This window comes from Heterobasidion irregulare (assembly GCF_000320585.1).
Source record: "Heterobasidion irregulare TC 32-1 unplaced genomic scaffold scaffold_04, whole genome shotgun sequence".
In the NCBI taxonomy this organism is placed as follows: domain Eukaryota; kingdom Fungi; phylum Basidiomycota; class Agaricomycetes; order Russulales; family Bondarzewiaceae; genus Heterobasidion; species Heterobasidion irregulare.
In genome coordinates this window covers 2,310,399-2,336,064 of record NW_009258200.1, presented here as the reverse complement: position 1 = coordinate 2,336,064, position 25,666 = coordinate 2,310,399, and the positions used below count along the sequence as shown (strand labels likewise).

Genomic DNA, 25,666 nt, shown 5'->3' with positions numbered 1-25,666 from the left:
CCTGCTTTGGAATAACTTACTTGTTTTCCGCTGCGTCACACTCCGTTAGAAATGTGACCGATCCGTGACACTCAGCGCAATCCCCGGAAAGGTGTGACTGGGTGAAGGTCAAGCACAACACCCTTCGAGTCTCCACCGCTCGCCACCTCTTTCCCTTTAGACCTTTCATCTACATCGACTCGCTCAGCACAACATGGAACACGAAATAGACGGGTGGATTCAACAACTTAGCCAATGTAAGCAGCTCTCAGAGGCAGACGTCAAAAAGTTATGCGAAAAGGTGTGTTTCGTTTTGTGTATCGCCTGTTCTGATAACGCGCCACCCCCAGCTGATCATCTATTCTACCCCCTACCATTCTGATGACCACGTCTATGTGTTCCGATGGGCGGCCTTCTTCTAGACGAGGGAAATCTTGATGGAGGAATCCAATGTGCAGCCCGTAAGATGTCCTGTCACCGTTTGTGGCGACATACATGGTCAATTCGTACGTACTTTCATTGAACAATCCGACAGTCCTTCTTTTGCTCGCATCCCTCGGTCCCGTCCTCTTTCCTCTTGGTCCTAACATTATGGAATGCGCCCTCCCTTCCTTTCTTAGCATGATCTGTCGGAGTTGTTTCGTATCGGCGGTAATTCGCCTGATACGAACTACCTGTTCATGGGCGACTACGTCGACCGAGGCTACTACTCCGTCGAGACCGTCACGCTCCTCGTTGCGATGAAGTTGCGGTATCGCGAGCGAGTCACCATCCTTCGTGGCAATCACGAGAGTCGACAAATCACGCAAGTATACGGCTTCTACGACGAATGTCTGCGCAAATATGGAAACGCCAACGTATGGCGATACTTCACCGACCTATTCGACTACCTTCCTTTGACCGCACTGATCGAAAATCAAGTATGTATTCGCCTCCTTGGTCTCTTTCGACCGCCTCCCATCCCATCCCCACACAAAAAATGCATGACCGAGCCATCGCGTGATCTGTCGCCGAACCCACAGCCCTGATACACTGCATGATAGATATTCTGCCTCCACGGAGGCCTCTCGCCCTCGATCGACACCCTCGACCACGTGCGATCCATCGACCGTGTGCAGGAAGTGCCTCACGAGGGACCCATGTGCGACCTCCTCTGGTCGGACCCCGACGATCGTTGTGGGTGGGGGATATCGCCCCGTGGTGCTGGATACACATTCGGGCAAGATATCTCGGAGGCCTTCAATCACAACAACGGGCTAACGCTCGTCGCACGCGCACACCAGCTTGTGATGGAGGGTACGCCTATTTACGCCACAATCTCTCGTTTATTTTTCATCATTGATGACCGATCTGGGTCTTTAATTGCACTGTGCCATGCTATTTTCGCAGGCTACAACTGGGGCCAAGATCGTAATGTTGTGACGATCTTCAGCGCGCCGAACTACTGCTACCGTTGCGGCAACCAAGCAGCCATCATGGAGATCGACGAAAAACTATCTTATAGCTTGTGAGCAATATTCGATTTCCTGTTTCCTCTGGGTCTTCTAAAATCCATTTGGTCTTATGACACTATGACATCACTACTGAAACCCTACTCCATTAGCTTACAATTCGACCCCGCGCCGCGGGCGGGAGAACCACTCGTCACACGACGGGTACCGGACTATTTCCTCGTGAGCTTCTCGTCATCTCTCCACAGTGCGCCATTCTAAAGTTGATCCGGCCCCAGTAACCTCGCACCCACTGTATTGTACATACATCGTGCCCCTACTTCCTTCTGTAGCTCAACCACTTCAATATACCTTCCTGCCCGCACGCGCAGCTGTGGTTAGTCTCAGCCCCCAATCCCGCCCTTCAAGCTTCAAAGCCCAATTCTCTCGCTCACCATCGAACATGATGCGCATTTTTCTTATTTATTTTCTTTTTGGCGTTTCTTCGTCCACTCTTCTTTCTTTCGATGCTCGCTTGCCGCACGGATTAATTTCGACGCTTCGTTGGACGCAGTCTCTCTTACGTACATTTGTGTCTGTGACACACGGACAGGTTTTTCATGAAGAGAGAAGTTAAAAAGATATGAAAGAGTTCGTCGGATGTAGATTAAAGACTGAAATAGCAATCCTGGCGAGGCAGAACAAACCCCAATCCAAGTCGAGACTTTCAGAATCCAAAGCGCATGCAACTCAAAAAGGTTTGATAGACTCGCGTCGTGGACACCGAAAACTCGGATCATCCTGTATGCTAAATACAAAGATAGAAGTACAACCGCCAGGGAGTAATGGTACAAATACAGAACGTAGATCAAGTCCAAGGATGCCTGAATTTTTCACTTGGGTCTCATATATTGACAAGCTCGAATCATGATAACACGCTTCAAACCTCGCCTTTCACCTGGTGAGAATTTCGTCAAGACCTGCCTGGGGAGAAATAAAATGACGGCGTACCGCTTCTTTGGGATCCATGACCACTTCCGTGTGTTTCTTGACGGTGCTCCGATGCCACTCGCCATCGACTTTTTCCATCTCCTCTTCATATCCATCCGTCTCGATAGAGCTGACGCCCCGACCCGCGCCGCGCAGCGGCCCAGAGATCTCGTCGCGATCGTACGTGGCCTCGCTACCCTCGAAACGCTCCTCGGGCGAGTTCTTCGCTTTCATATGTGCAACGGTTCGCCGGACGAGGTCGGCTACGCTGGCATCGTTAGGGGTGCGGTCGGCCTGAAGACGACATAAAATGTTCATGTTCATCAACCATTGAGACTTCAAGAATGGGATATGGTGTGGGGAGAATGGAGCTCACTCACTTTGATGGAGGCCTCAGCATTGGTGGCGAGGAGTTCGTTCCAGCCTGGTGCATCGTCAACTGGAGCGGAGGTCTGGTATCCGACGCGGCTCAGGTTGCGCCGCTTTTCTCGTTCAAGGACCTAGACCTGTGTCAGAAAATGATATCGAAAGTCAGACGACCTACATACCTCGGGGTCGTTTTCATGCATGGAGCTGATTGGCGAGAAAGGAAAAATACCGAGAGTTCAGGAGATGCGGCGCTGATGCGAGAGAATCGATATATTTTACCTGTACAGACGTCTGCAAGTCATGAACTCAATTCCATTTTTAACGATCAAAAGGAGTCGAGGACGGCCCACCTCGTAGACATGGCCCTCATCGAGGCGGTGGCGGTCTGGTACGGGCGGCTCATTGTGAGCGATTTTGGGACAAATTTGAGAGCAATTCTGATGGTGAGAGAAGACATGGTGGGAGCGATTGAGGGCGAAGAGGGGCACGGTGCCCGATACCAAGCAGCGAGGCTACATTTGTGGAGGGCGCAAGACTATGACATCAAGCTTCCCAATATGTCACCCGACCGGTCATCCACCCGCGGCAGAGCCCGAGCGGAGCCCTGCACCACTCTGTACAAGTCGGCGGTTTGTGGGCCCCTTGTAAGTGGGCTCAAGGAAGACACCCGATTCCCACCAGCTCCCAGCGTTACAGACAAGATGGGCCGGCGAGGACCTACAAATATACTTCCGCACCGCGTGATGTTCTAGAACCGGAACCAGCTTGCGTGCCTTCCACGATCTTTCACAGTGCTTAGAAGGCTCGAACAGGTCTGGGCCTTTCCTTGCTAGATTACTGGCAGGCAATGTCACCTCCCATACATCGATCTGCGAGAACGAACAGAGCTTACCACAGCATCGTACATACCAGTTGCCATGCTATCGATACGGCCTCGCCCCCCTCACACCTTACAGCTCGTCCCGCTTCGCCCTTCCCTTTGGTACTTGTACATCCACTCTCAAAACGCCTTCGACCCTTTTCGCGCTCAGAACGTCCTGAATCGCGCTATCGACCCTCTTCCACTCTTCCTTCGGCACGCTAAAGAGGTGGACGTCCTTCAGCTCGCCAACCTGTGCATAGTGACAAGTGACATGGGTCATCAGACAACGCCAACGATCTCGACGGAAGTGAAGTGGAGTGACTTATGACGTACCTGGCCAACGTGTGCAAGGGCTGGGTGTACGGACGACAGAGAGTCCGGATCGGCCAGGAAGTGCGAGGACGGGCTGAACGTGATGGCGAGGTACGTGTGCGTCGAATAGTTCACGCTCGACGATTGCGCCGACATTGATTTGCCGCAGAAGGTGGATCGTTCAACAATGCACAAGTTCAGCTGCGCAAAATACCCGTGGGAATTACCTCCGCCAACTCCGATCAGATCCTCGGTCCATAGTTTGGCTCAGACAGCGCCTGCATTCTAAATGGTTAGAGGATGTCAGAGCCTTTGGGCCAATAGAAACCTGATTTGAGACATTTATTGCGAAATTTCAGAAAATTTCAAGCTTTTTCAATCGCATCGATCAGGCAGCGCGGAAGCAAGTGAAGGTATATAAATGCGCCGGTTGCCAGTTTTAGGCCTGGAGCACGAACGAAGGTAAGTGTACAAAAGAGTGTAGCCGCGAACGGTATTGAGGTAGTAAATAAATCAGTCCGCGTTCAGCAAAACCAGGTGTAAAGGAAGGAAATGACAGGCGGACAAGAGGAAAGCGGGTAATAGATAGATGTGCATTCATGCCATGGCGGATGAGAGTTTTTCTAAAGACGGTGACGGATCATGCGCTTCTTGGACCAGTGGGAGTGACCCATGACACCACGCTTCATAACCCTGGCCAGTGAATCGGCCTCGCTGCGCTTTCTGCCAGCCTCGGTGGCATCGATAGAGACAGTCGACGGGCGGGCATCGCAGAGCTCTGTGAGGGAGTCAGGGTAGTCAAAGGCAGCGATGCTCGTAGGGTTGGAGACGATGAGACCGAGGAAGCCCTGCGGAACGAATGGATCAGGACAGAGACCAAAGGCTACCAGAGTGTCAGCGTACCTCAGCAAGATGCCAACTGATCCAAGAAGGATAGAGAGTCGATGAGTATCATCGTCGAAGAGAGAGGTCAAGGAGACTTACGCGATGTGGCAGTGGAGGACCCAGACACCGGGGTTGTCGTTGGCGAAGCGAAGGACGGCATAGCCACTAGAGGTAATGAGCGAGGCGATCAGAAGTTATGAGTAGAAAAAGCGTACCCGCCAGGGATGACGACGGTGTCACGACGAACGGGGTTGGTCAGGTTGTAGCTCTGGGAGGCAGCGTCGGCGATGCTGAGGGTGCCAGTACCACGACCGACGACTTGGAACTGATGAAGTCATGGATGTTAGTCGCGTTCTAATATCGGCAGCAAGAAATGCCTTACGTCGTTGCCGTGAACATGGTAAGCTGTAGAGAAGACACTCAGTCAGAAACCGTTCACATAGCTATCAAAGCAGTCTGGACTCACGATGATCGAGGTTGGCATCGAGGTTGTTGATCTATGGACAAAGCAGTCAGCAAGCGATTGCGCGTTGTGACCTGCAAAGATACTTACGATAACGTCACCGGTCCAGACCGAGTCTTCGAAGACAGCATTAGCAACATTGGACGCGTTCACGGCACTCGTGCCATTGGCAGTGACAGCCTCCATGATCGGCTGGTAGATGTAGTTGGCTAACAAAAATAAGTCAAGAACCTGCGAGAACGAGATTTCGCAGATGGTTACATACTGTACGAGGTGTCGTTGACCAAGAAGCGAAGGTAGTCGGTACCCGAGATCTCTACGGCGCCGAAGGACGAATCGAAAGCAATGGTCTTATCGGAGGTGGCAGGGGCATCTTTGACAACGATCGGGGACAACTGATCGTCATCAAGATCGACGCATGCGTCGGGGAGGACGTCGGTCCAATCGGAGGAAGTAGGGTCACTTGTGCTGGTAGACCCGTAGCGAAGAATGGCAAAGGCAGTCGTGTTGAGGGTGTCGTCGGTGCTGTCGGGGAAAGAATGTGAGTAAAAGGAATCCTAGAAAGACGGGAGTGGATGACTGACTAGGCGAAGCAATCGGTGTTCATGGTTGCGCGGAGCCAGTAAGCATCACCAGCAGAGCCAACGGTCGTGTCAATGATACTATGTCGCACGGATGATCAAAATCTGCTACATGTAAAGGAGATATTATGATATGCTTACGCCGAGTACTGGAGGCAAAAGTCAGCCAAATTAGCACTCATAGTTAGATGTTAGATGCTTACACGTTGACCATTGTGGAAGGGAACGCGATGAACGGAGTCGGCGCCAGAGACGGGAGTTCCATCAGCCTCAGTGACGTTCACGGTGCTGAAACCAGCGTGAGTTTTTCCTAACTGTCCATGAATGCAAGTAATACGTACTGGCTATCGACAGAGAAATAGAACTGCGCGTGGCTACCACCGTTACTGTATATCGCGGTCAGAATTCATAACTGTTAGACTGAGTATTCGACCACATACATCAGACGGAACCGGGTCTTAGCATTTGGCTCGACGGTGTACTCAGGGACCGAAGGAGTAGTGCAGGTCGAGGTGTCGGTCAATTGAGAGCAGTTGAAAACGCCCTAAGTCGATCATTTAGTGCGCAGCTTAGATAATAGTATACGAGAACTTACTTTGCCGTTGATGAGACCGCTTTGAGGGGGAGGAGCTGCAGGCGAACCGTTATAACCACCATTCAAGAGCTGCGAGTGAAAGTCAGCCTCGTATATGAGGATAAAGAGCCAAGAGATCCAGACTCACATCAGCGGCGATAGTGCTCGCTTCATCGTGGTACCAGTCCTGGACGATCATCACTTGCTCGTAGTCAAAGTCGGTGCCTCGCACGAGAGGGTCGTTGACGGAGTGAATAATGAGAGGCTGGGGCAGCGTCAGCAGGAGCGCCAAGCATCATTCACACAAACGAAGATTTACCCCGAGAAGACCGTCAGTGTATTCGACCGCGGAGTGACTGTGGTACCAGTAGGTGCCGTATTGAGCCAAAGTGAATGTGTAGGTGAAGTTACCGCCAGCGGGAATTGGGCACTGCATCAATTTGTTAATTTTTGGCTAACTGATTAGGTCCAAGAGTAGTGTTCACCTGCGTAACACCAGGGACACCGTCCATCCAAGCCGTCCCATTTTGAATAATGCCATGCCAGTGCTATGAGAGCGTGAAGTCAAGGTCCAGAACGTCGCTGTCGTTCGTAAAGATACTCACAATCGAGGTCGTATCGTCCATGTTGTTCTGCACATTGACTGCAAATTACGTGTCATCAGCAGTGATTCCGGTATAATTTAGATATGAGTCTTACCAACGAGGGTGTCACCTTCGTTGGCCTCAATTAGAGGGCCTGGCATTTGACCGTTGATCGTGATGTGGTTCCGGGTGAAGCCATCTGAGAAAGGATGTCAGTTCATGTTTCATTAGGCTGTGAAGAACAGATCTCACCAGGAGAGCCAGTCGCCGTTCTAGATGAAGTGAGGAATATGAGCAATATAAACAAGAAACAAGATAGACGATACCTACGCAATCGTCCAGTCGTAAGTTCTCGTGACTGCATCACTGTTAATGGAGAAAGTGCTGTTGAGGGCATAGGCAGAAGCAGACGGCGCTACAGCGGTGATGGCATCTGCACGGCGGGCTAAGGCCGTCACTGTCGACGTCGCAGCAGACGTGATCGAGACAGAAGGCGTCCCGGCAGTCGTAGTCGCATTAGTCGATGCAGTCACATGAGACGAACTCGTCGGTCGAGGGGGAGGCGGGGGTCCGGCGCCCTTCACGGTCGTCAACGGTTGATAGATCGCGGTACCCGTTGTACGAGCAGAGGCAAGAGTGACTAGTGTAGGCAGCATCACAGCCCATAATATTTTGAACGCCATTTTGAACGTTGAGTGATAGGGAAGTTTAACTTGAAGTTGTCGAAAAGAAGGATGAAAAAGAAAGAGGTGGATGAGAAAGGGAAAGAGGAAGAAAAGTTGCTAATGCCAAACCACCATAACAGAGGAGGCATTTTATATGAAGATTTCTGGCTTCGTCCCGGGCCAGGGGCGACTGCGCTTGATGAGAAGTTGCTTCCACTGTGGCTGGGCATCAGTGCTAGAGTCGGGCAGAGGCGGACAGACCAGAGTTACGACAACATCGACGCTGACAACCGCCTGTGCATGATGCGCAGTGGAACATCCTCGATATGTGGTATCGATGTTCCGTTAAGCGACCACTCGCAGCCGCCCCTCTCCTTGCAGAAGGCAACACGGACCCACTGCGGCACCCAAGGGGCGCTGATATGTCGCTCATCCAGGATGCCTGATGAAATTGCCTCAAAGAAGCTGAATTGCACAGTCAAAAGAGTACGTTTTGGTGCTAACATAGACTCCCCACCAAAATAGTGCGCACGTAAATAACAATAAAATACACCGGCTCGAGGCAAATTCGGTGAGTTGACTGGGCGAAGTTTTTTGATTCAAACTCACCGAGCTCCGATGTCGGAATGCATCGCGGGCGAAAATAGAGCAATGATCACTTTTCCTAGAAGCATCGCCTGAGATACGTATGAGATATCACCGTGTTTGAAATACAACATGTTGGCCCCCAAGTTCCGAGGTTCGAAAGTTTGATCTCCGATCATCCAGCTTACGCTCCTCGGTTAACATCAACCGTGCGTATCTGCTTGTAAGTCAGAAAGAGATCACTTTTGCAAAGATCAAAAGCTCCACGCCATGGAATTGCGTCGGCGCATTTTTGAATATCAGATAATTGATAGGTCGACGAGGGCCAAGAAAGAAATCATGTCTTACTAACCTCGAACCGCTCAAGCTTCTGTAGCCTGCGATCAGAGAATACACATGAAGTTGCAACCAGCCCATTACAGCAGCTCGACGTCCTTCTGCTGCGGGCCCGCAGCATACGTGTGCTAGGAAGCGGCGGCGATGCATCGATAGTTGCCACATCACAGCACATCACGAGAGATCACGAGGCCAGGTTGTCGACCTGAAATCTTCTGAAATACGAACGCATGATCGCCTTTCAAATAACTTACATGGGCCGAGGCAGCATCGTCGTAAAACGTGCTGCGACTGTGCTGCGCCGTTTGGTAGCGTTTGGTGAATGAGGCTCAACACAGATCTCATCGAGATCAGTGCCGGTGGACCAAAGTGGACCCCGCTACGAGCTCCGTGCGGCCCGCCAACCTCCGTCTATACCATACTAGCTTTTCACCCGTCGCGTTGCGACGGCGCAACCATGCTTAATCTGAGTTTTTGCTACAGTGCTTGGTCCGATGTGTTTGTAAAGTCTAGTGCCTGTAAAGTCTAGTGTTCACAAAGTCCAGTGCCTATAAAGTCTAGTGCCTGTAAAGTACAGTGCCCGTGCTTAATCTGAGTTTTTGTTGTAGTGCTTGGTCTCATGTGCCTGTAGAGTGCACTGACTATAAAGTCCAGTGCCCATAAAGTCCAGTGCCCCAATATCCCTATATGGCTCTTTTATGATATCCTATAAGGTCCTTCCTGTAATATTCCCATATAAAGCTCCCTATAAGGTCCCATCCATTAGATTCCCCTATGAGATTCTGCCCTATGAGGCTCCCTTATCAGGACCCACCTATGAGGCTCCCCCATGAGGTTCCCTGTGAGGTGCTAGAACACCATTTCAAGCTCCAATGGCTGCTGAGGCATAGCCCATTCCAGTTGCCAGGGTTGCTAGGAGCACCAAGACATGGCTCACTCTGCTTACTAAAATTCCTGTGCCCCAATATCCTTATATGGCTCTTCTATGACATCCTATAAAGTCCTTTCTGTAAAATTCCTATAAAGCTCCCTATAAGGTCCCATCCATTAGATTCCCTTATGATATTCTGCCCTATAAGGCTCCCCCATCAGAGTCCCACTTATGAGGCTCCCCCGTGAGGTTCTCTGTGAGATGCTGGGATGCCATTTCAAGCTCCAATGGCTTCTGAGGCATAACCTACTCTAGTTGCTAGCCTGTAAAGTCTAGTGTGCCCATAAAGTCTAGTCACTTAATATCCCTATATGGCTCTTCTATGATATCCTATAAGGTCCTTCTTATAAAATTTCCATATAAAGCTTTTTATAAGGTCCCATCCATTAAATTTCCCTATGAGATTCTGCCCTATGAGGCTCCCCCGTAAGGTTCTCTATAAGATGCTAAGATGTCATTTCAAGCTCTAATGGCTGCAGAGGCATAGCCCACTCCAGTTGCTAGGGTTGCTAGGAGCACCCAGACATAGCTTACTTTACTCACTAAATTTGTCATGGATGCTTGCTTTGCTCACATGGTGTCTTATGTGGCCTACATAAGTATAAGCAAGGACATAGGACTTGAGCTATTAGCCCAGTGCCACCATTTCTTATTGTCCCCTTTTATTTATTATTAATTTACATAAAAAAATTGCCTGCAAACAAAACCAAGAGCCCAGAGTGGTTGCCAAGCTAAGCACTTGCTGAATGCCCCCTTGCCTGAAGAAATCACTGCAAGACAGTGCCAGGGGAAGAGAATTCCCTATGGTTAGGTTAGCTCCGGGCACGCGCGCGCTGACCAACTCCGTTTCAAGCTCCGACACGCTCCGTTTCGCGTCCCGAAGCCTATGGGACAGTGGTCTCGCGTGGTTTCTTACGTGGCCCACGCGAGCATAAGCGAGGAGCACGCGAGCATAGCCGTCGCTTAAGCGCCACAATTTTCCAGTGTCGCCCTCTATTTATGGATGCCACCGCTGTCCCCACTACTGGAGTTTGTCCCACATTACAACCTGTGCGACCTTGCGTCGGCGGTCGCGACATAAAGAGCTCTTCGGCTTATCAAGTCTGCAGTGTTTGTCCAGGTTCTCCACGCAGAGTACCTGTGCAAATCCGGACTGAAAATCGCTGAAATTCCGCTTTGCATTGCAAATCCCGACAAGGTGGGAAATTCGCCCCCGGGTGGCAGTGCTGAATCGTAGCGGCACTTAGTGCCAATCCCCGACTCGCATCGTCGGATCGGAGTTCAGAGTTTTGTTGTTGTGAACTGTCAGAGTGAACTATCCATAAATAGAGGGCGACACTGCAAAATTGTGGCGCTTAAGCGACGGCTATGCTCGCGTGCTCCTCGCTTATGCTCGCGTGGGCCACGTAAGAAACCACGCAAGACCACTGTCCCATAGGCTTCGGGACGCGAAACGGAGCGTGTCGGAGCTTGAAACGGAGTTGGTCAGCGCGCGCGTGCCCGGGGCTAACCTAAGCATAGGGAATTCTCTTTCCCTGGCACTGTCTTGCAGTGATTTCTTCAGGCAAGGGGGCATTCACCAAGTGCTTAGCTTGGCAACCACTCTGGGCTCTTGGTTTTGTTTGCAGGTATTTTTTTATGTAAATAAATAATAAATAAAAGGGGACAATAAGAAATGGTGGCACTGGGCTAATAGCTCAAGTCATATGTCCTTGCTCACACTTATGTAGGCCACATAAGAAACCATGTGAGCAAAGCAAGCATCCATGACAAATTGGGTGAGCAGAGTAAGCCATGTCTTGGTGCTCCTAGCAACTCTAGCAACTAGAGTGGGCTATGCCTTAGCAGCCATTGAAGCTTGAAATGACATCCTAGCACCTTACAAAGAACCTTACGGGGGAGCCTCATGGGTGGGACTCTGATGGGGAGCCTCATAGGGCAGAATCTCATAGGGGAATCTAATGGATAGGACCTTATAGGGGGAGCTTTATATGGGAATCTTACAGGAAGGACCTTATAGGATATCATAAAAGAGTCATATAGGGATATTAGGGCACAGGACTTTTAGTAAGCAGAGTGAGCCATGTCTTGGTGCTCCTAGCAACCCTAGCAACTGGAGTGGGCTATGCCTCAGCAGCCATTGGAGCTTGAAATGACATCCCAGCACCTCACAGAGAACCTCACGGGGGAGCCTCATAGGGCAGAATCTCATAAGGGAGTCTAATGGATGGGACCTTATAAGAAGCTTTATATGGGAATCTTATAGGAAGGACCTTATAGGATATCATAAAAGAGCCATATAGGGATATTGGGGCACAAGACTTTATGGGCACTGGAATTTACAGGCACTAGACTTTACAGGCACTGGACTTTAAAGGCACTGGACTTTATAGGCACTGGAATTTGTGGACACTGGACTTTATAAGCACTGGACTTTACGGGCACTAGAATTTATGGGCACTGAACTTTACGGGCACTAGACTTTATAGTCAGTGCACTCTATAGGCACATGAGACCAAGCACTACAACAAAAACTCAGATTAAGCACGGGCACTGTACTTTACAGGCACTAGACTTTATAGGCACTGGACTTTGTGAACACTAGACTTTACAGACACATCAGACCAAGCACTGTAACAAAAACTCAGATTAAGCATGGTTGTGCCGTCACAACGCGACGGGTGAGAAGCTAGTCTCTATATAGAGGGCGACAGTAGGGGTCCGGTGGCAACTAGCCGTCGGCTAATCCCACGCGACAAACCACGCGAGACCACTGTCCCATAGGCTTTGGGAGGTGAAACGGAGCATGTCGGAGCTTGAAACGGAGTTGGTCAGCGCGCGCGTGCCCGGAGCTAACCTAAGCATAGGGAATTCTCTTCCCCTGGCACTGTCTTGCAGTGATTTCTTCAGGTAAAATATGAGGGGGCATTCAGCAAGGGCTTAGCTTGGCAACCACTCTTGGCTCTTGGTTTTTTTGGAGGTATTTTTTATGTAAATAAATAATAAATAAAAGGGGACAATATGAAATGGTGGCACTAGGCTAATAGCTCAAGTCATATGTCCTTGCTTACACTTATGTAGGCCACATAAGAAACCATGTGAGCAAAGCAAGCATCCATGATAAATTGGGTGAGCAGAGTAAGCCATGTCTTGGTGCTCCTAGCAACTCTAGCAACTAGAGTGGGCTATGCCTTAGCAGCCATTGAAGCTTAAAATGGCATCCTAGCACCTTACAGAGAACCTCACAGCGAAGCCTCATGGGTAGGACCCTGATGGGGGAGCCTCATAGGGCAAAATCTCATAGGGAAATTTAATGGATAGGACCTTATAGAAAGCTTTATATGTATATGGAAATTTTATAAGAAGACCTTATTGGATATCACAGAAGAGCCATATAGGGATATTAAGGTACTAGACTTTATGGGCACTAGACTTTACAGGCTAGCAACTAGAGTGGGCTATGCCTCGGAAGCCATTGGAGCTTGAAATGGCATCCCAGCACCTCACAGAGAACTTCACGGGGGAGCCTCATAAGTGGGACTCTGATGGGGGAGCCTCATAGGGCAGAATCTTATAGGGGAATCTAATGGATAGGACCTTATAGGGAGCTTTATATGGGAATCTTATAGGAAGGGCCTTATAGGATATCATAAAAGAGCCATATAGGGATATTAGGGCACTGGACTTTACAGGCACTGGACTTTACAGGCACTGGACTTTACGGGCACTGGACTTTACGGGCACTGGACTTTATGGGCACTGGACTTTACGGGCACTGGACTTTATAGTCAGTGCACTTTACAGGCACATGAGACCAAGCACTACAACAAAAACTCAGATTAAGCATGGGCACTGGACTTTACAGGCACTAGACTTTATAGACACTAAACTTTGTGAACACTAAACTTTACAGACACATCAGACCAAGCACTGTAACACAAACTCAGATTAAGCATGGTTGCGCCGTCGCAACGCGACGGGTGAAAAGCTAGTTATGCATAGAATAGAATGATTCGGTCTCGTGTCATTCTCATCTTTCGTATAGTATAGTATATACATGCTCAATGTCAGATCAGTTAATGTGATTTATGATGAAATTCAAGAAAATGACGAAAATTGGTGGCTTGAGTGACACTTTAAACAGTACTTTATGCATTTTTCTCAACAAAAAGCAGTGGTCTCCAAAGGTGACGGTCTTTTGGTATATGAATTGCTCCCCATCTATCCTTTTTGCCCTTTCGAACCCACCAACGATGTCCATCCTTTGCATAGACGCGAACTTGGATATGATCTCTTTTGTCACCAAATTTGGTGTTGGTTTTATGCATAGTTGAACTACATGATAATAATATTATATTAGAGGGTGAAAATGACCTGCAAATAATGATTGATAATAAAAACTTACTAGATACGTACAACGCCAATATCGTCAAAGCCTTTTTGGGCTAAGTAGTGGAAGAACTCAACTATCATCCTTTCTATTTCTGCCCTGTCCTCTGGCATTGAGCGATATTGCTCTTTATATACCCACAAGATGGTGTACTCTTCTGACAGTGACAGATTGTCACCAACATAGCTATCAAGGGACAGGTCATTGATATGTGTACATATACAAATTCAATGCGCACTCACTGGTTGTCTGGCACACTGGTCTTCTTCTTGTACTGTCTGTTGTTTTTCCTGGGCATGTGGAATGTTGCTACAGAGATAGAGAGAGATAGCATTAAAGCATTGAGGTAGGTTAGTCTTGCACTGACTATAAATGCGTGCTTGCACATACCAAGTTCAGAGTTCAACAGTGATGTTTGTAGTTGGCCTTGTTGATCTGTTCTATGGTTCCAAGTCCTTTATGAATAGGCCTGCAGGTGTTGGATGGATTGATTGTTGTTGTTCAGAATGCTCGAGATCACACTGATTGTTGTGCACAAGTGGGGAGCTGAGAGTTGATGTCACAAATGGCTGTTTGGGACAAGGAATTCCTAGTCCACAAATCAATACTAGCACAGGGAGGAGGATAAGAGTGACAGATGTGAAGGAAAAGAGCTGATCAGACCAATGCTTGAGAATCAGGGAAGACTGATGAATAGCAGTTCCTAGATTGGACAGAGGTGGATAGCCTAAGGCTTCCCTACTACGCTGCAGCTGCTATAAATATGTACAAGCAAGAGCACGGACCAACTAGCAGTAGATCAGGAACACGAGGTATAGTCGGGAGAAAGGTCTTATGTGTCCTTATATGGATCGTGGGAAAGGCAAGAAAGATACAGTAGGCAGTTCATAACATTACCCCCCCTTTAGGCCATCAGTGCCAAAGACGGTAAGTAAAAGAGTTCAAGAAAAACATAAGCAATGCACGTAGAGTTTATTACAGTCATAGAATTCTTGCTGCCCACTGTCAAGCCATGGCACAATAGCCCTTGAGTACAGACGCCATAGTACCTCACCTTGTTAGAACCATGTGGGGACTGCATTCTAGAACTGAGTCCCTCTTCTCATTATGGCAGTGAGTACCGGCCCAACAGATTTGAACTGTTGTCTGCCCCGGCAGTTTAATATTATACCAGTGATAAGCATGCACCTGCGCTAGGGTCCGAGGGAGGTATTCGGGAAGCTTTGGGGAGATACCGAACAGTGCTAGACAAGTACCGAAGACGCCGACTATTACTGAACACGGTCAGTCCCTACCCGACTAATGACAAGCCACCGAAGGACGTTCGGCAGCACTTGGGTCAGTTCGCCCACACTTCACGTACTTACCATGACTGCACAGGAGTGTTACAATAAGTGTTTACGAGATCGGAGCCAGTAGTCCATATCGGCCGATGTCTTCTGTGAGTCGGTCAGTCCTTATCGCTTATCTTCCCAACTTCTGCATGGTCGGTCAAACACGATCTTGCACCATTACTTAGCTACCCTGGTCGTACAATATCTCTTTTTTATTTTCATTGGTTCTCAAACACCTTTTCCTGCTACCTACGCTCAGGCGACGGATCCTGAACATTCGGGATTTCACCATCGCTGATTAACTTTTACCTTGTCACCTTCAGAACCCATATGGACATCTCACCTACCTTCTTATCTTCTCTGATTGCTAAGGCTTGGCGCCCATTTGACATCTACTCTTATTTCTTGTTTAATATTTTACTTAGGGGCTCAGTTTACTATAAAAACCTATATACAACTCTAGAATAAACCAGCTTTCGCACCCCACAGTTCAGAGCTCATTTGCACTTGTCTCAACCATCGAAACCGTCTTCATCGACTTCCGAAAACTTGTCATCCTTATCGTTCGGCCTCATTTGCATTTGTACTTGTCTCTTCGCTCGTACCCCCTGTCCTCCCTTGTATATTGTCAGAGTCCCGTGTGGCTTTTGAAGCACGTAGTTGTCGGTCGTGACACTATCTTCTCATTACTGACTGAATCCCCAACACGACTGACTGAACGTTTGGTCGGTGTTTGGCGCAGCCCCGAAACTGTTTGGGTGCTATAATCTCACACTGCCCGTTGCTTCTCAGTACGCCATCAATTTCTAAAGTCATCACTAACAATTCCTTGTGTATTAGATACTAGCTCTAGCACCCCTGCATTTCCTGCATTAGAGGTTGTTTTAGTGTTGTGCTCGGCACTTAGAGCCACCTCTAGCGTATTACCGGACAATTGCTTGTGCAACTTTAGAGGGTGCGGCAGTGATTAATGAGAGGGTGTGGGAGTGTGGCGTGTTGCTCTCTCTGCTGCCCTTTCTTCCATATTCTGTAGATATCTCTTGTACTGCTCAGCTTGTAGCCTCCTGTCATTCTCCTTGTCTAGTCTTCTGCCCATTGTGACTGACCAATCCTATTGCTCCTCAGTTAGGGACTGTGCGGAAGAGGGGGAGTTGGTACAAGACATCTGTGTTGGTTCTTCAACGAGGGTGCTGGTGGAGGATCCATTAGAAGACATGTGTGAGATGAGGAAGATTGTTGTGAAACAAGTGGATTTGTCAGAGTGATGAGGGGACAGGGAGGATTGAGTCAGAGTTTTTATATGTTTTCGAGTTTATTTGTTTGATGTTTGCAAGGGTCGCCCTCAGGGGTATGCTGTTAGGGTATTGTACGTCATAGGCTTCTACAAGTTCCCTGGTGTTTTTCAGGTTCGTTCTTGTGATCCATTTTTTCGACGAGTCCAGGTATCCTTTCCAGTGCACTAGATACTAATATCTATGTCCTTGTTTCCTTCAGTCGAGAATTTCTTCAACTTCATATTCTTCCTGTCCTTCTATGAGGTCAGGAGGTGGTTGTTCATAGTTGGGGCCGTGGGCGGCTATTTCTCGATATGGTATAATTAAGGAGGCGTGAAACACAGGGTGTATTTTCCATGTGGGTGGGAGTTTTAACTTGTACGTGACTGGTCCTAGTTTTTCTTCGATTTTGAGTGGTCTATGTAATTTAGGGGCTAATTTGTCTTTAGGGTATATAGTGGTGATGTTCTTTCCCAAGAGCCAAACTTTCTGTCCTGCTTCTAGTTTGACTTCATTTTTGGTGGTTTTTCCTTTCATCAGTTCTGCTACGATTTTTAGACTGGCTTTGATTTCTTCTCGTAATTGTTTTAGTTTCTCCAGTCTTTATTCTATACGAGGGATATCGGATCTCGGGGTGATTTGGGGTGTGAAGGTCAGGTTGTAGCCATAAATGAGTTCAAATGGGGATTGATGTGTGGCTGAGTGTTCTCTAATGTTATGTGCAAACTCTGCATATGGTAGGAGTTCAGGCCAGTTCATCTGTTTGTAATTGCAGAACACTCAGAGGTACTGTTACAGCTCTTGGTTTATTCTTTCGGTTTCTCTGTTCGTCTCTGGGTGATATGCAGTAGATAGTGCTATCATTATTCCCAGCTTCTTCCAGAGCTCTTTAGTGAACCTAGCGGCAAACTGCGGTCCTCGGTCTGAAATAATCTTTCTTGGAAGTCCATATCGTTTCCACACGTTTTTCATATAAAGGTCAGCAGTTCCTTCTGTGTCTATGGTTTTTGTGCATGGGGTGTAGATGACTCCCTTGGTGCTTCTATTTACTATTATGTGGATTGCATCATATGGTCCAACCTGCAAAAGATCTGTAATAAAGTCCATTGTTACCACTTGCCAGGGTCCTTCTGGTATTTAGTTTGGAATTAGTGGGACATGTGTAAGGTGCATAATATTTTTTGTGTTCTGACATGTGGCGCATCCTGTTATGTATTCTTTTACAAATGTTGATATTCCAGGCCACCAGAAGTTGTCTGACACTAGGACATACATCTTCCATTGTCCCAGATGTCTGGTTGCAGGTGAATTGTGGTACATTTTTACTATCTTTCTTTTTAGTTTGTTATTTGGTGGGACATATATTTTGCCTCTATGCCAGATAAGGTCGTCTTCTAGGTTCCATTCTTGTAGTCCTTTAGAGAGTGATCTTGGCCCTGATGCTTTGATGATTTCCATGGCTTCCATCACTTCTTTGTCTTTCTCTATGATGTTCTTCAGCTCTTGCCTGAGTTGTCTATCTAGCATCTCAACTGTGCCTCTTTCTATGGCGCTTTTGATGAATAATTGGGGTTGTAGTAGTATCTGGTTTTTGTTGTCTAATTTCACCCCCCATTTTAGGTCTGGACACCTGGACAGAGCATCTGGTCAGTAGGAGGTACCAGGTTTATGTACTAATGTGAAATCGAAGCATGATAGGAAGAGCACCTAGCGTACTTGTCAGCGGGACAAGGTTCTGGCAGAGGAGAAGTAAAGAAGATTCTTGTGGTCTGACCATATTTCAAATGGGTAGTGTGCTCCTTCAAGGTAGATATGCCAGTGGTTGAGAGCATGGATGACAGCTAGTAGTTCTTTATCGAAAATGTCGTAGTTTTGTTTGGCTGCATTGAAAGATTTCGATAAGTAGGCTACTGGGTGCCAGCCATCACCTGGGATTTCTTGCGATAAGATAGCGCCAGAGGCAAAGTTGGAGGCATCAGTTTTGAGTTGGAATGGTCAGTTACTGTCAGGATAAATTCACACTGGTGTTGATGTGAAGCAGAGTTTGAGGGTTTCAAATGCTGCATTGCATTCTTCTGTCCATGTGAAAGGAGTGTCCTTTTTTGTGAGGTCGTTCAGGGGTTGTGCTATAGTGGCAAAGTCCTGGATGAACCTTCAATAGAAATTTTCAAAGCCTAGGAAGGATTATACTTCTTTCAGGTTTGTTGGAGTTGGCCATTTGGAAATTCCCTCGACCTTGACCAGGTCCATGGCTATGCTATCCGCGGAGATGATGAAACCAAGGTATTCAACTGTATCAACTTCGAATGCGCAATTGGAAGGTTTCAAGAATAAATCATTGTCCAAAAGTATCTGCATGACTTGAATTGTCACTCGTCGATGTTCTTCCACTGTTTTCATGAAGATGAGAATATCATCCATGTATACCGTTATGACCTGTGCAATGATGAGGTCATAGAAGATGATATTCATCATGGTTTGGAACATTGCCGGCGAGTTGCCAAGTCTAAAGAACATGATGAGGCATTTGAATAGGCCGAATTTGGTTAGGAAGGATGTTTTTCATTCATTTCCTTCTCTCATACGGATGTTGTTGTATCCCCATTTGACATTGAATTTCGAGAAGACTTTTGCCTTTGATTTTGCTATGGTTTGGATCACGTTGTCAATCATGGGTAACGGGTATTTGTTTCTTATTGTCCATTCATTGAGCTTTCTGTAGTCTTGGACCAGTCTGAGATCTCCTTCTTTCTTTTTTATGAAGAAGAACGGGGATGCTTGTGGGGAGTTTGATATTCGTATTGTTCCCCTTTTTAAATGCTCTTGCAGCATATCATACAGCTTGTCTTCTTCTTCTTCGGTTAGGGGGTACAATTTACAACTGCTCAGTTCCTATCCAGGTTTCATATTAATTTTGTGATCCCATTGCGAGTGTTCAGGGAGTCGTTGTGAGGCTTCCTGATTAAAGACTTTGGCAAAGCATTTGAGAACATATATAAGAACTATTTCTTCCACTGTGCATTTATCTTTCTTCTTGTTTGCTATTTCTGCTAACTCTTGTGATTTGCTGTGGATGAATTGAATATGGATTGCTTTGAGCGGGTGCATTTTGGATGGATATTGGTGGTACCATTCTTCATAGAATTTGGAGAAGAAGGTTTCATCCATGTTTTCTTCTTCTTCTGGTTCGTCTTCTATCTTGGAGTATCTGATCGTTCTTGTGCTTTTTTGTTGTGACAGGAGTTGTGCTTGTATCGTGAATTTTGGTTGGCTGACTAGGCACATTCTGGCACAGGTGGAGAATGTGAGACGATTCTTCACCCAGTCAATCTGTGGGTTGTGCTCGTGTAACTAGTCTGTTCCTAGAATTACATCTTCTCCTCCCAGGTTAGTAGCTTGTAGCTCGCATTGCTCATCATGATAGTCACCTTTGTTGTTTATCATTCTCATTAGGAGGCATGCCTTGTTCGTGATTTTCCCTCCTTCATTTGCTGTTTCATCTACATTAAACACTAGAATGAATCTGTTAATTTTTTGGAGTGGTATTCCTTGCTCTCAACAGAATTGTTTATTGATAAGGAGCCCTTCTGCTCCTGGGTCAATCAGTACCTTTACTTTGGTGGTTCTCTTCTTGTGTTTCAGCTTCGCCTAATTCCTGAAGGAGTGCCTCTTGTTCATCCCATCTCATTTTCCCTATAAGCCTCTGGACCTTTTCTCAGCTAACCTCAGACTCCTTCTGAAGTACAGATGCATTCTCTCCAGATGCGTAGGCCTAGCACACTGCAAGTCTAGCCCGGTGATATGCTAGAGGTGGCTCTAAGTGCTGGGCACAACACCAAAACAACCTCTAATGCAGGGGGTGCTGGAGCTAGTATCTAATACACAAGGAATTGTTAGTGATGACTTTAGAAATCGATGGCGTACTGAGAAGCAACGGGGAGTATGAGATTATAGCGCCCGAACGGTTTCGGGACTGCGCCGAACACCGACCGAACGTTCGGTCGGTCGTGTCGGGGATTCGGTCGGTAACGAGAAGGTAGTGTCGCGACCGACAACTACGTGCTTCAAGAGCCACACGGGACTCTGACAATAGACGAGGGAGGATGGGGGTACGAGTGAAGAGACGAGTACGAACGCGAATGAGGCCGAACGACGAGGATGACAAGTTTTCGGGAGTCGATGAAGACGATTTCGATGGTTGAGACGAGTGCGAATGAGCTCTGAACTGTGGGGTGCGAAAGCTGGTTTATTCCAGAGTTGTATGTAGGTTTTTATAGTAAACAGCGCCCCTAAGTAAAATATCGAACCCGAAATGAGAGTAGATGTCGAATGGGCGCCAAGCCCCAGCGATCAGAGAAGATAAGAAGGTAGGTGAGATGTCCATATGGGTTCTGAAGGTGATAAGGTAAAAGGTAATCAGTGATGTCGAAATCCCGAACGTTCGGGATCCGTCGCCCGAGCGTAGGTAGCAGGAACAGGCGTTGGAGAGCCAATGAAAAATAAAGAAGAGGTATTGTACGACCAGGGCGGCCAAGCAATGGTGCAAGATCGCGTTTGACCGACCATGCGGAAGTCAGGAAGATAAGCGATAAGGACCGACCGACTCATGGAGGACATCGGCCGATACGGAATACTGGCTCCGATCTCGTAAACACTTATCGTAACACTCCTATGCGGTCATGGTAAGTACGTGAAGTGTGGGCAAACTGACCCAAGTGCTGCCGAACGTCCTTCGGTGGCTTGTCGTCGGTCGGGTAGGGACCGATCGTGTTCGGTAAAAGTCGGCATCTTCGGTACTTGTCGAGCGCTGTTCGGTATCTCCCCAAAGCTTCCCGAATACCTCCCTCGGACCCTAGCGCGGGTGCATGCTCATCATCTCCTCCCTACTGAAATCCTGACTGTCCTCAGTCAGTGGTCGGCGGCTATGAGTTGGAGCGGAAAAAATGGCGTGGCAACACTGCACGTGGATCAGGGCGCGTGGTGTGTGGATGTGGGAAAGCGTCGGTAACAAGCGATGGCGTGGAAAGAAGTGGGCGCGTGGGAGAGATGTGGGAAAGCATCGGCAACAAGCGCTAGCGTGGAAAGAATAGCTGTGGCGTGGAACCTGGAGCGGCGTGGCAAGTTTCATGGGAAAAAGATCGGCAATGAGCGGTGGCGTGGAAAGGAATGGGTGCGTGGGAGAGATGTGGCACAGGTGAATAATCGGCAAGGAGATGTCGTAGAAAGGACCGGGTCGGCGCGCAAGAGAGCCCGGGGCTGAGTTGGCAAAGTCCTGTGGCGTGGCAACTGATTAGGTGAGGCAGTGGCTGAGACCTAGAGTGCCCCAACTAGACGCTGGCGTGAGAGTGTGTCGGCAAAGGATGGTGGCGCGTATCGCGGTCTCTGCCGGGCGCCGTGGCACGGGGCTTTGTCAGGTGACCACAATCACCTGCCGATCGTTGATTCTCCAGCGACTAAGTCCCTCGTCGCCATCCTCCTGCCGCTTTGTCTCCTCTTCCGAATGCCGTCCATCCTCCCCATTCTCAAGGCGAAACTTGCTGAATACATGCTCTCCCTCCCAGATGGAGTGGCTGAGTATGAAGATTATGAGCTCTGGGGCCAAGGTTTTGCCCGTTGATACGCTAGAGGTGGCTCTAAGTGCCGGGCACAACACCAAAACAACCTCTAATGCAGGGGGTGCTGGAGCTAGTATCTAATACACAAGGAATTGTTAGTGATGACTTTAGAAATCGATGGCGTACTGAGAAGCAACGGGGAGTATGAGATTATAGCGCCCGAACGGTTTCGGGACTGCGCCGAACACCGACCGAACGTTCGGTCGGTCGTGTCGGGGATTCGGTCGGTAACGAGAAGGTAGTGTCGCGACCGACAACTACGTGCTTCAAGAGCCACACGGGACTCTGACAATAGACGAGGGAGGATGGGGGTACGAGTGAAGAGACGAGTACGAACGCGAATGAGGCCGAACGACGAGGATGACAAGTTTTCGGGAGTCGATGAAGACGATTTCGATGGTTGAGACGAGTGCGAATGAGCTCTGAACTGTGGGGTGCGAAAGCTGGTTTATTCCAGAGTTGTATGTAGGTTTTTATAGTAAACTGAGCCCCTAAGTAAAATATTAAACAAGAAATGAGAGTAGATGTCGAATGGGCGCCAAGCCTTGGCGATCAGAGAAGATAAGGAGGTAGGTGAGATGTCCATATGGGTTCCGAAGGTGATAAGGTAAAAGGTAATCAGTGATGTCGAAATCCCGAACGTTCGGGATCCGTCGCCCGAGTGTAGGTAGCAGGAACAGGCGTTGGAGAACCAATGAAAAATAAAGAAGAGGTATCGTACGACCAGGGTGGCCAAGCAATGGTGTAAGATTGCGTTTGACCGACCATGCGGAAGTCGGGACGATAAGTGATAAGGACCGACCGACTCACGGAGGACATCGGCCGATACGGAATACTGGCTCCGATCTCGTACACACCTATCGTAACCCTCCTGTGCGGTCATGGTAAGTACGTGAAGTGTGGGCGAACTGACCCAAGTGCTGCCGAATCGTCCTTCGGTGGCTTGTCGTCGGTCGGGTAGGGACCGACCGTGTTCGGTAAAAGACGCTACTTGTCTAGCACTGTTCGGTATCTCCCCAAAGCTTCCCGAATCCCTCCCTCGGACCCTAGCGCGGGTGCATGCTCATCATCTCCTCCCTACTGAAATCCTGACTGTCCCCAGTCAGTGGTCGGCGGCTATGAGTCGGAGCGGGAAAAAAAATGGCGTGGAAAATGTGGTGGCGTGGCAAGTTACGTGGGAAAAGGATCGGCAATGAGCGATGGCGTGGAAAGAAGTGGGTGCGTAGGAGAGATGTGGCACAGGTGAGTAATCGGCAAGGAGATGTCGTAGAAAGGACCGGGTCGGCGCGCAAGAGAGACCGGGGCTGAGTTGGCAAAGTCCTGTGGCGTGGCAACGGATTAGGTGAGGCAGTGGCTGAGACCTAGAGTGCCCCAACTAGACGCTGGCGTGAGAGTCGTGTCGGCAAAGAGCGGTGGCGCGTATCGCGGCTTCTGCCGAACGCAGCGGCACGGGGCTTTGTCAGGTGACCACAATCACCTGATGATCGTTGATTCTCCAGCGACTAAGTCCCTCATCGCCTTCTTTCCTCCCTCTTCGTCTCTCATGTCGTCCCTTATTTCTGTCCTGAAGGCGAAACTCGCCGATTACATGCTCTCCCTCCCGGACGGCGCTGCCGAATATGAGGATTACGAGGTCTGGGGGCAAGGGTTTGCCAAACGGGTGGTGAGTCAGTCCTTCCTCTCGTCTTCTGCTGGCTGCTGACGCCCGACAGGCTGTTTTCGAACGTTTGGCGCGTGGGCAAGACGTGCCCGAACTCGCCGACTTTATCGCCGAGGCCGAACGTGGTCTCGATCCAATGGCTACTGACGACTGGCTGGTATGGGGAGCGCGAATCCTGCCGCAGCGGGCGGCGCGCGTCGCTTTGCAGCAACAACAAGCGGCCGAGGAACAGGCACTAGTGGAGGAGAGGGAGCGTGTTGCCGTCGCCGAACAGGAGGCTGCCGAAGCTGAGGCGACGCGGGCTGCTGCGGCTCGGAAGTCGGCTGAAGTAGATCGTGAACGGCGCCGGGAGTTGCTGGTGGACGCGATGTTTGATGGCTCGCTCGATCCTGAAGAGGGTGAGCGTCAATTGGCTGAGCTCGAGGCCGAGTCCGTCTTCCCTCTCCCTCTCTTCCTTCTCTCTCCTTCTCCCTCCGCCGCCGCTTCCTCTTCTCATCCTGTCCCGTCCGCCGACTTATCCCATCCCGATCCGTCCGCCGACTCGTCCTATCCCGACCCGTCCGCCGACTCGTCCTATCCCGACCTGTCCGCCGCTGACTCTGCGCTTGCATCCGCAACCGATGCCCTGGACCGAATGAGCGTGGGTCGGGTCGCCGCCGCTGCCCCGACCGACGTGAAGGGCAAACAGTCGGCCGCGGCTGTTGTCGTCGAGTTTGCTCACCAACGGACGCCACCTCTTGGACGCGTTGTCCTTCCTCTCGGCCCTGGGACGGGCCGAATGTCGACCGTTAGGTCCCCTGTGGAGCGGAATGGTGCCGGTAAAATGCTCGAAGATCCGCCCGAGTTGTTACCTGGTGATGTACTGGTGAGTTCCCTCCCTCTTGCCGCCGTTTCCTCTTGCTAACCATCCTTCTTCTAGGCCAACTACGCTTGTCACCGCTGTGCGACCGCCTTTCTGACCAAGGCGTTCCGTTGCTACCAGAGACCTGGGCTGGTGTCGTGCACTAAGTGTGCCAGGGAGTCGAAGGGGTGTAGCTTCCAGCCCGGGTGGATGCCGGTGGAGAAGGGGAAGGGGAAGTCGAAGGAGAAGGGGAAGGGGAAGTCGAAGGAGCAGTCGGCGCCCAAGGCGGAGGAGAGGGAACGCCCCTTAAAGCGTCGTAAGGTAGAGGTGGTTATCCCCGTGCGGTCAGTCGGGGATAGCATCGCCCAAACGAAAGGTAAGTTATTTTTCGGTTGGATTGGAGATGGGAGCTCATCGTTCGGTATTGTTCGGTGCAGCCGTTCGCACCCGAAAGCCGGTCCAGCGGCTTCCTACCACGGCTAGGGCCGTCCTCGCTCCTACCCGCCCTTCCCGCGCTCGTTCGGCTGCCTTCCCCGCTCCTTCCGACTCTTCTCTTCTCTCGCCCATCGTCGCCCAAGGCATCGCGTCTGAGCTTCGGTACCGCATCGCGGTGGCTGAGGGTACGCGTGCTTCGCTGGCGCGATCGGTCGCGATGTGGCAGGCTGAGCTCGAGTCGCTCGAGGTGCGGGCGGGTCCATCCACGTCCCCCGACGCTGTCTTGGTCGAGGACTCGTCGGAGGCAGACGATTCGGGAAGGTCGGTGTCGGACGACTTTCTTCCTGATGAGTAGAATAGCTTCGAGGGTTCTGTCGTATAGTAAAATGTATCATAAAAGTGAATGGACTGTCCTGAGTTTAAACTGAGACGTTCGGTGAAGACTAGAGGCATTGTTTCGGAAAATCGGTCGGCGAAATGGCTGTGTGAATGTACTTGTAAGCGACGCGTTCGGCAGAAATGAAGAGAATAAATTGGAATATTAGGGGAAGCCTCAGTATGTCATCACAGG

At 49.4% G+C, this 25,666-nt stretch overlaps 7 protein-coding genes across 7 annotated transcripts; 2 read left to right on the top strand and 5 right to left on the bottom strand.

Moving 5' to 3' along the window:
• Positions 1–120: 120 nt before the first annotated feature.
• HETIRDRAFT_439708 (uncharacterized protein) lies at positions 121–2,124 on the top strand. The gene is made up of 7 exons (XM_009547241.1): positions 121–280; positions 402–485; positions 600–899; positions 1,023–1,275; positions 1,369–1,486; positions 1,583–1,652; positions 1,709–2,124. The coding sequence occupies exons 1-7, from the start codon at positions 194–196 to the stop codon at positions 1,709–1,711; spliced, it is 915 nt and encodes a 304-aa protein (XP_009545536.1). The 5' UTR covers positions 121–193; the 3' UTR covers positions 1,712–2,124.
• Positions 2,125–2,349: 225 nt separating this feature from the next.
• On the bottom strand, positions 2,350–3,225 carry HETIRDRAFT_450890 (uncharacterized protein; the record flags this gene model as incomplete). The annotated part of the gene is made up of 5 exons (XM_009547240.1): positions 2,350–2,367; positions 2,421–2,693; positions 2,780–2,899; positions 2,948–2,972; positions 3,119–3,225. 5 exons carry the CDS (start codon positions 3,223–3,225, stop codon positions 2,350–2,352), a joined length of 543 nt encoding a protein of 180 aa, XP_009545535.1.
• A 435-nt stretch (positions 3,226–3,660) lies between these two features.
• HETIRDRAFT_439707 (uncharacterized protein) lies at positions 3,661–4,121 on the bottom strand. The gene is made up of 2 exons (XM_009547239.1): positions 3,964–4,121; positions 3,661–3,880 (listed from the first exon to the last, which is right to left on the bottom strand). Exons 1-2 carry the CDS (start codon positions 4,096–4,098, stop codon positions 3,719–3,721), a joined length of 297 nt encoding a protein of 98 aa, XP_009545534.1. The 5' UTR covers positions 4,099–4,121; the 3' UTR covers positions 3,661–3,718.
• A 444-nt stretch (positions 4,122–4,565) lies between these two features.
• Positions 4,566–7,712, bottom strand: HaMco1 (multicopper oxidase; the record flags this gene model as incomplete). Its single annotated transcript, XM_009547238.1, has 21 exons — positions 4,566–4,790; positions 4,846–4,861; positions 4,927–4,992; positions 5,043–5,152; positions 5,210–5,232; positions 5,294–5,324; positions 5,381–5,499; positions 5,556–5,815; positions 5,875–5,952; positions 6,013–6,020; positions 6,075–6,159; positions 6,213–6,257; positions 6,312–6,415; positions 6,467–6,535; positions 6,594–6,710; positions 6,765–6,875; positions 6,931–6,993; positions 7,051–7,088; positions 7,145–7,228; positions 7,282–7,301; positions 7,360–7,712. The coding sequence occupies 21 exons, from the start codon at positions 7,710–7,712 to the stop codon at positions 4,566–4,568; spliced, it is 2,025 nt and encodes a 674-aa protein (XP_009545533.1).
• A 5,982-nt stretch (positions 7,713–13,694) lies between these two features.
• On the bottom strand, positions 13,695–14,234 carry HETIRDRAFT_315958 (uncharacterized protein; the record flags this gene model as incomplete). Its single annotated transcript, XM_009547237.1, has 3 exons — positions 13,695–13,881; positions 13,952–14,122; positions 14,179–14,234. The coding sequence occupies 3 exons, from the start codon at positions 14,232–14,234 to the stop codon at positions 13,695–13,697; spliced, it is 414 nt and encodes a 137-aa protein (XP_009545532.1).
• A 5,661-nt stretch (positions 14,235–19,895) lies between these two features.
• On the bottom strand, positions 19,896–20,075 carry HETIRDRAFT_54784 (uncharacterized protein; the record flags this gene model as incomplete). Its single annotated transcript, XM_009546362.1, has 1 exon — positions 19,896–20,075. A coding segment is annotated over one exon (180 nt), but the record flags the coding sequence as incomplete, so codon positions are not given.
• A 1,483-nt stretch (positions 20,076–21,558) lies between these two features.
• HETIRDRAFT_119421 (uncharacterized protein) lies at positions 21,559–25,450 on the top strand (the record flags this gene model as incomplete). The annotated part of the gene is made up of 11 exons (XM_009547236.1): positions 21,559–21,714; positions 22,106–22,232; positions 22,271–22,386; positions 22,684–22,732; positions 22,887–23,043; positions 23,121–23,214; positions 23,262–23,373; positions 23,539–23,822; positions 23,872–24,684; positions 24,739–25,036; positions 25,098–25,450. 11 exons carry the CDS (start codon positions 21,559–21,561, stop codon positions 25,448–25,450), a joined length of 2,559 nt encoding a protein of 852 aa, XP_009545531.1.
• Between the last annotated feature and the right edge of the window lie 216 nt (positions 25,451–25,666).

Excerpts from the sequence above, each read along its gene's own strand:
- HETIRDRAFT_439707 (XM_009547239.1), bottom strand. The coding sequence starts at position 4,098 with ATGTCGGCGCAATCGTCGAGCGTGAACTATTCGACGCACACGTACCTC. Across the intron at positions 3,881-3,963 it reads CCCTTGCACACGTTGGCCAG|GTTGGCGAGCTGAAGGACGT; the intron begins GTACGTCATAAG and ends CACTATGCACAG.
- HETIRDRAFT_439708 (XM_009547241.1), top strand. The coding sequence starts at position 194 with ATGGAACACGAAATAGACGGGTGGATTCAACAACTTAGCCAATGTAAG. Across the intron at positions 900-1,022 it reads CCGCACTGATCGAAAATCAA|ATATTCTGCCTCCACGGAGG; the intron begins GTATGTATTCGC and ends ACTGCATGATAG. Across the intron at positions 1,276-1,368 it reads ACACCAGCTTGTGATGGAGG|GCTACAACTGGGGCCAAGAT; the intron begins GTACGCCTATTT and ends CTATTTTCGCAG.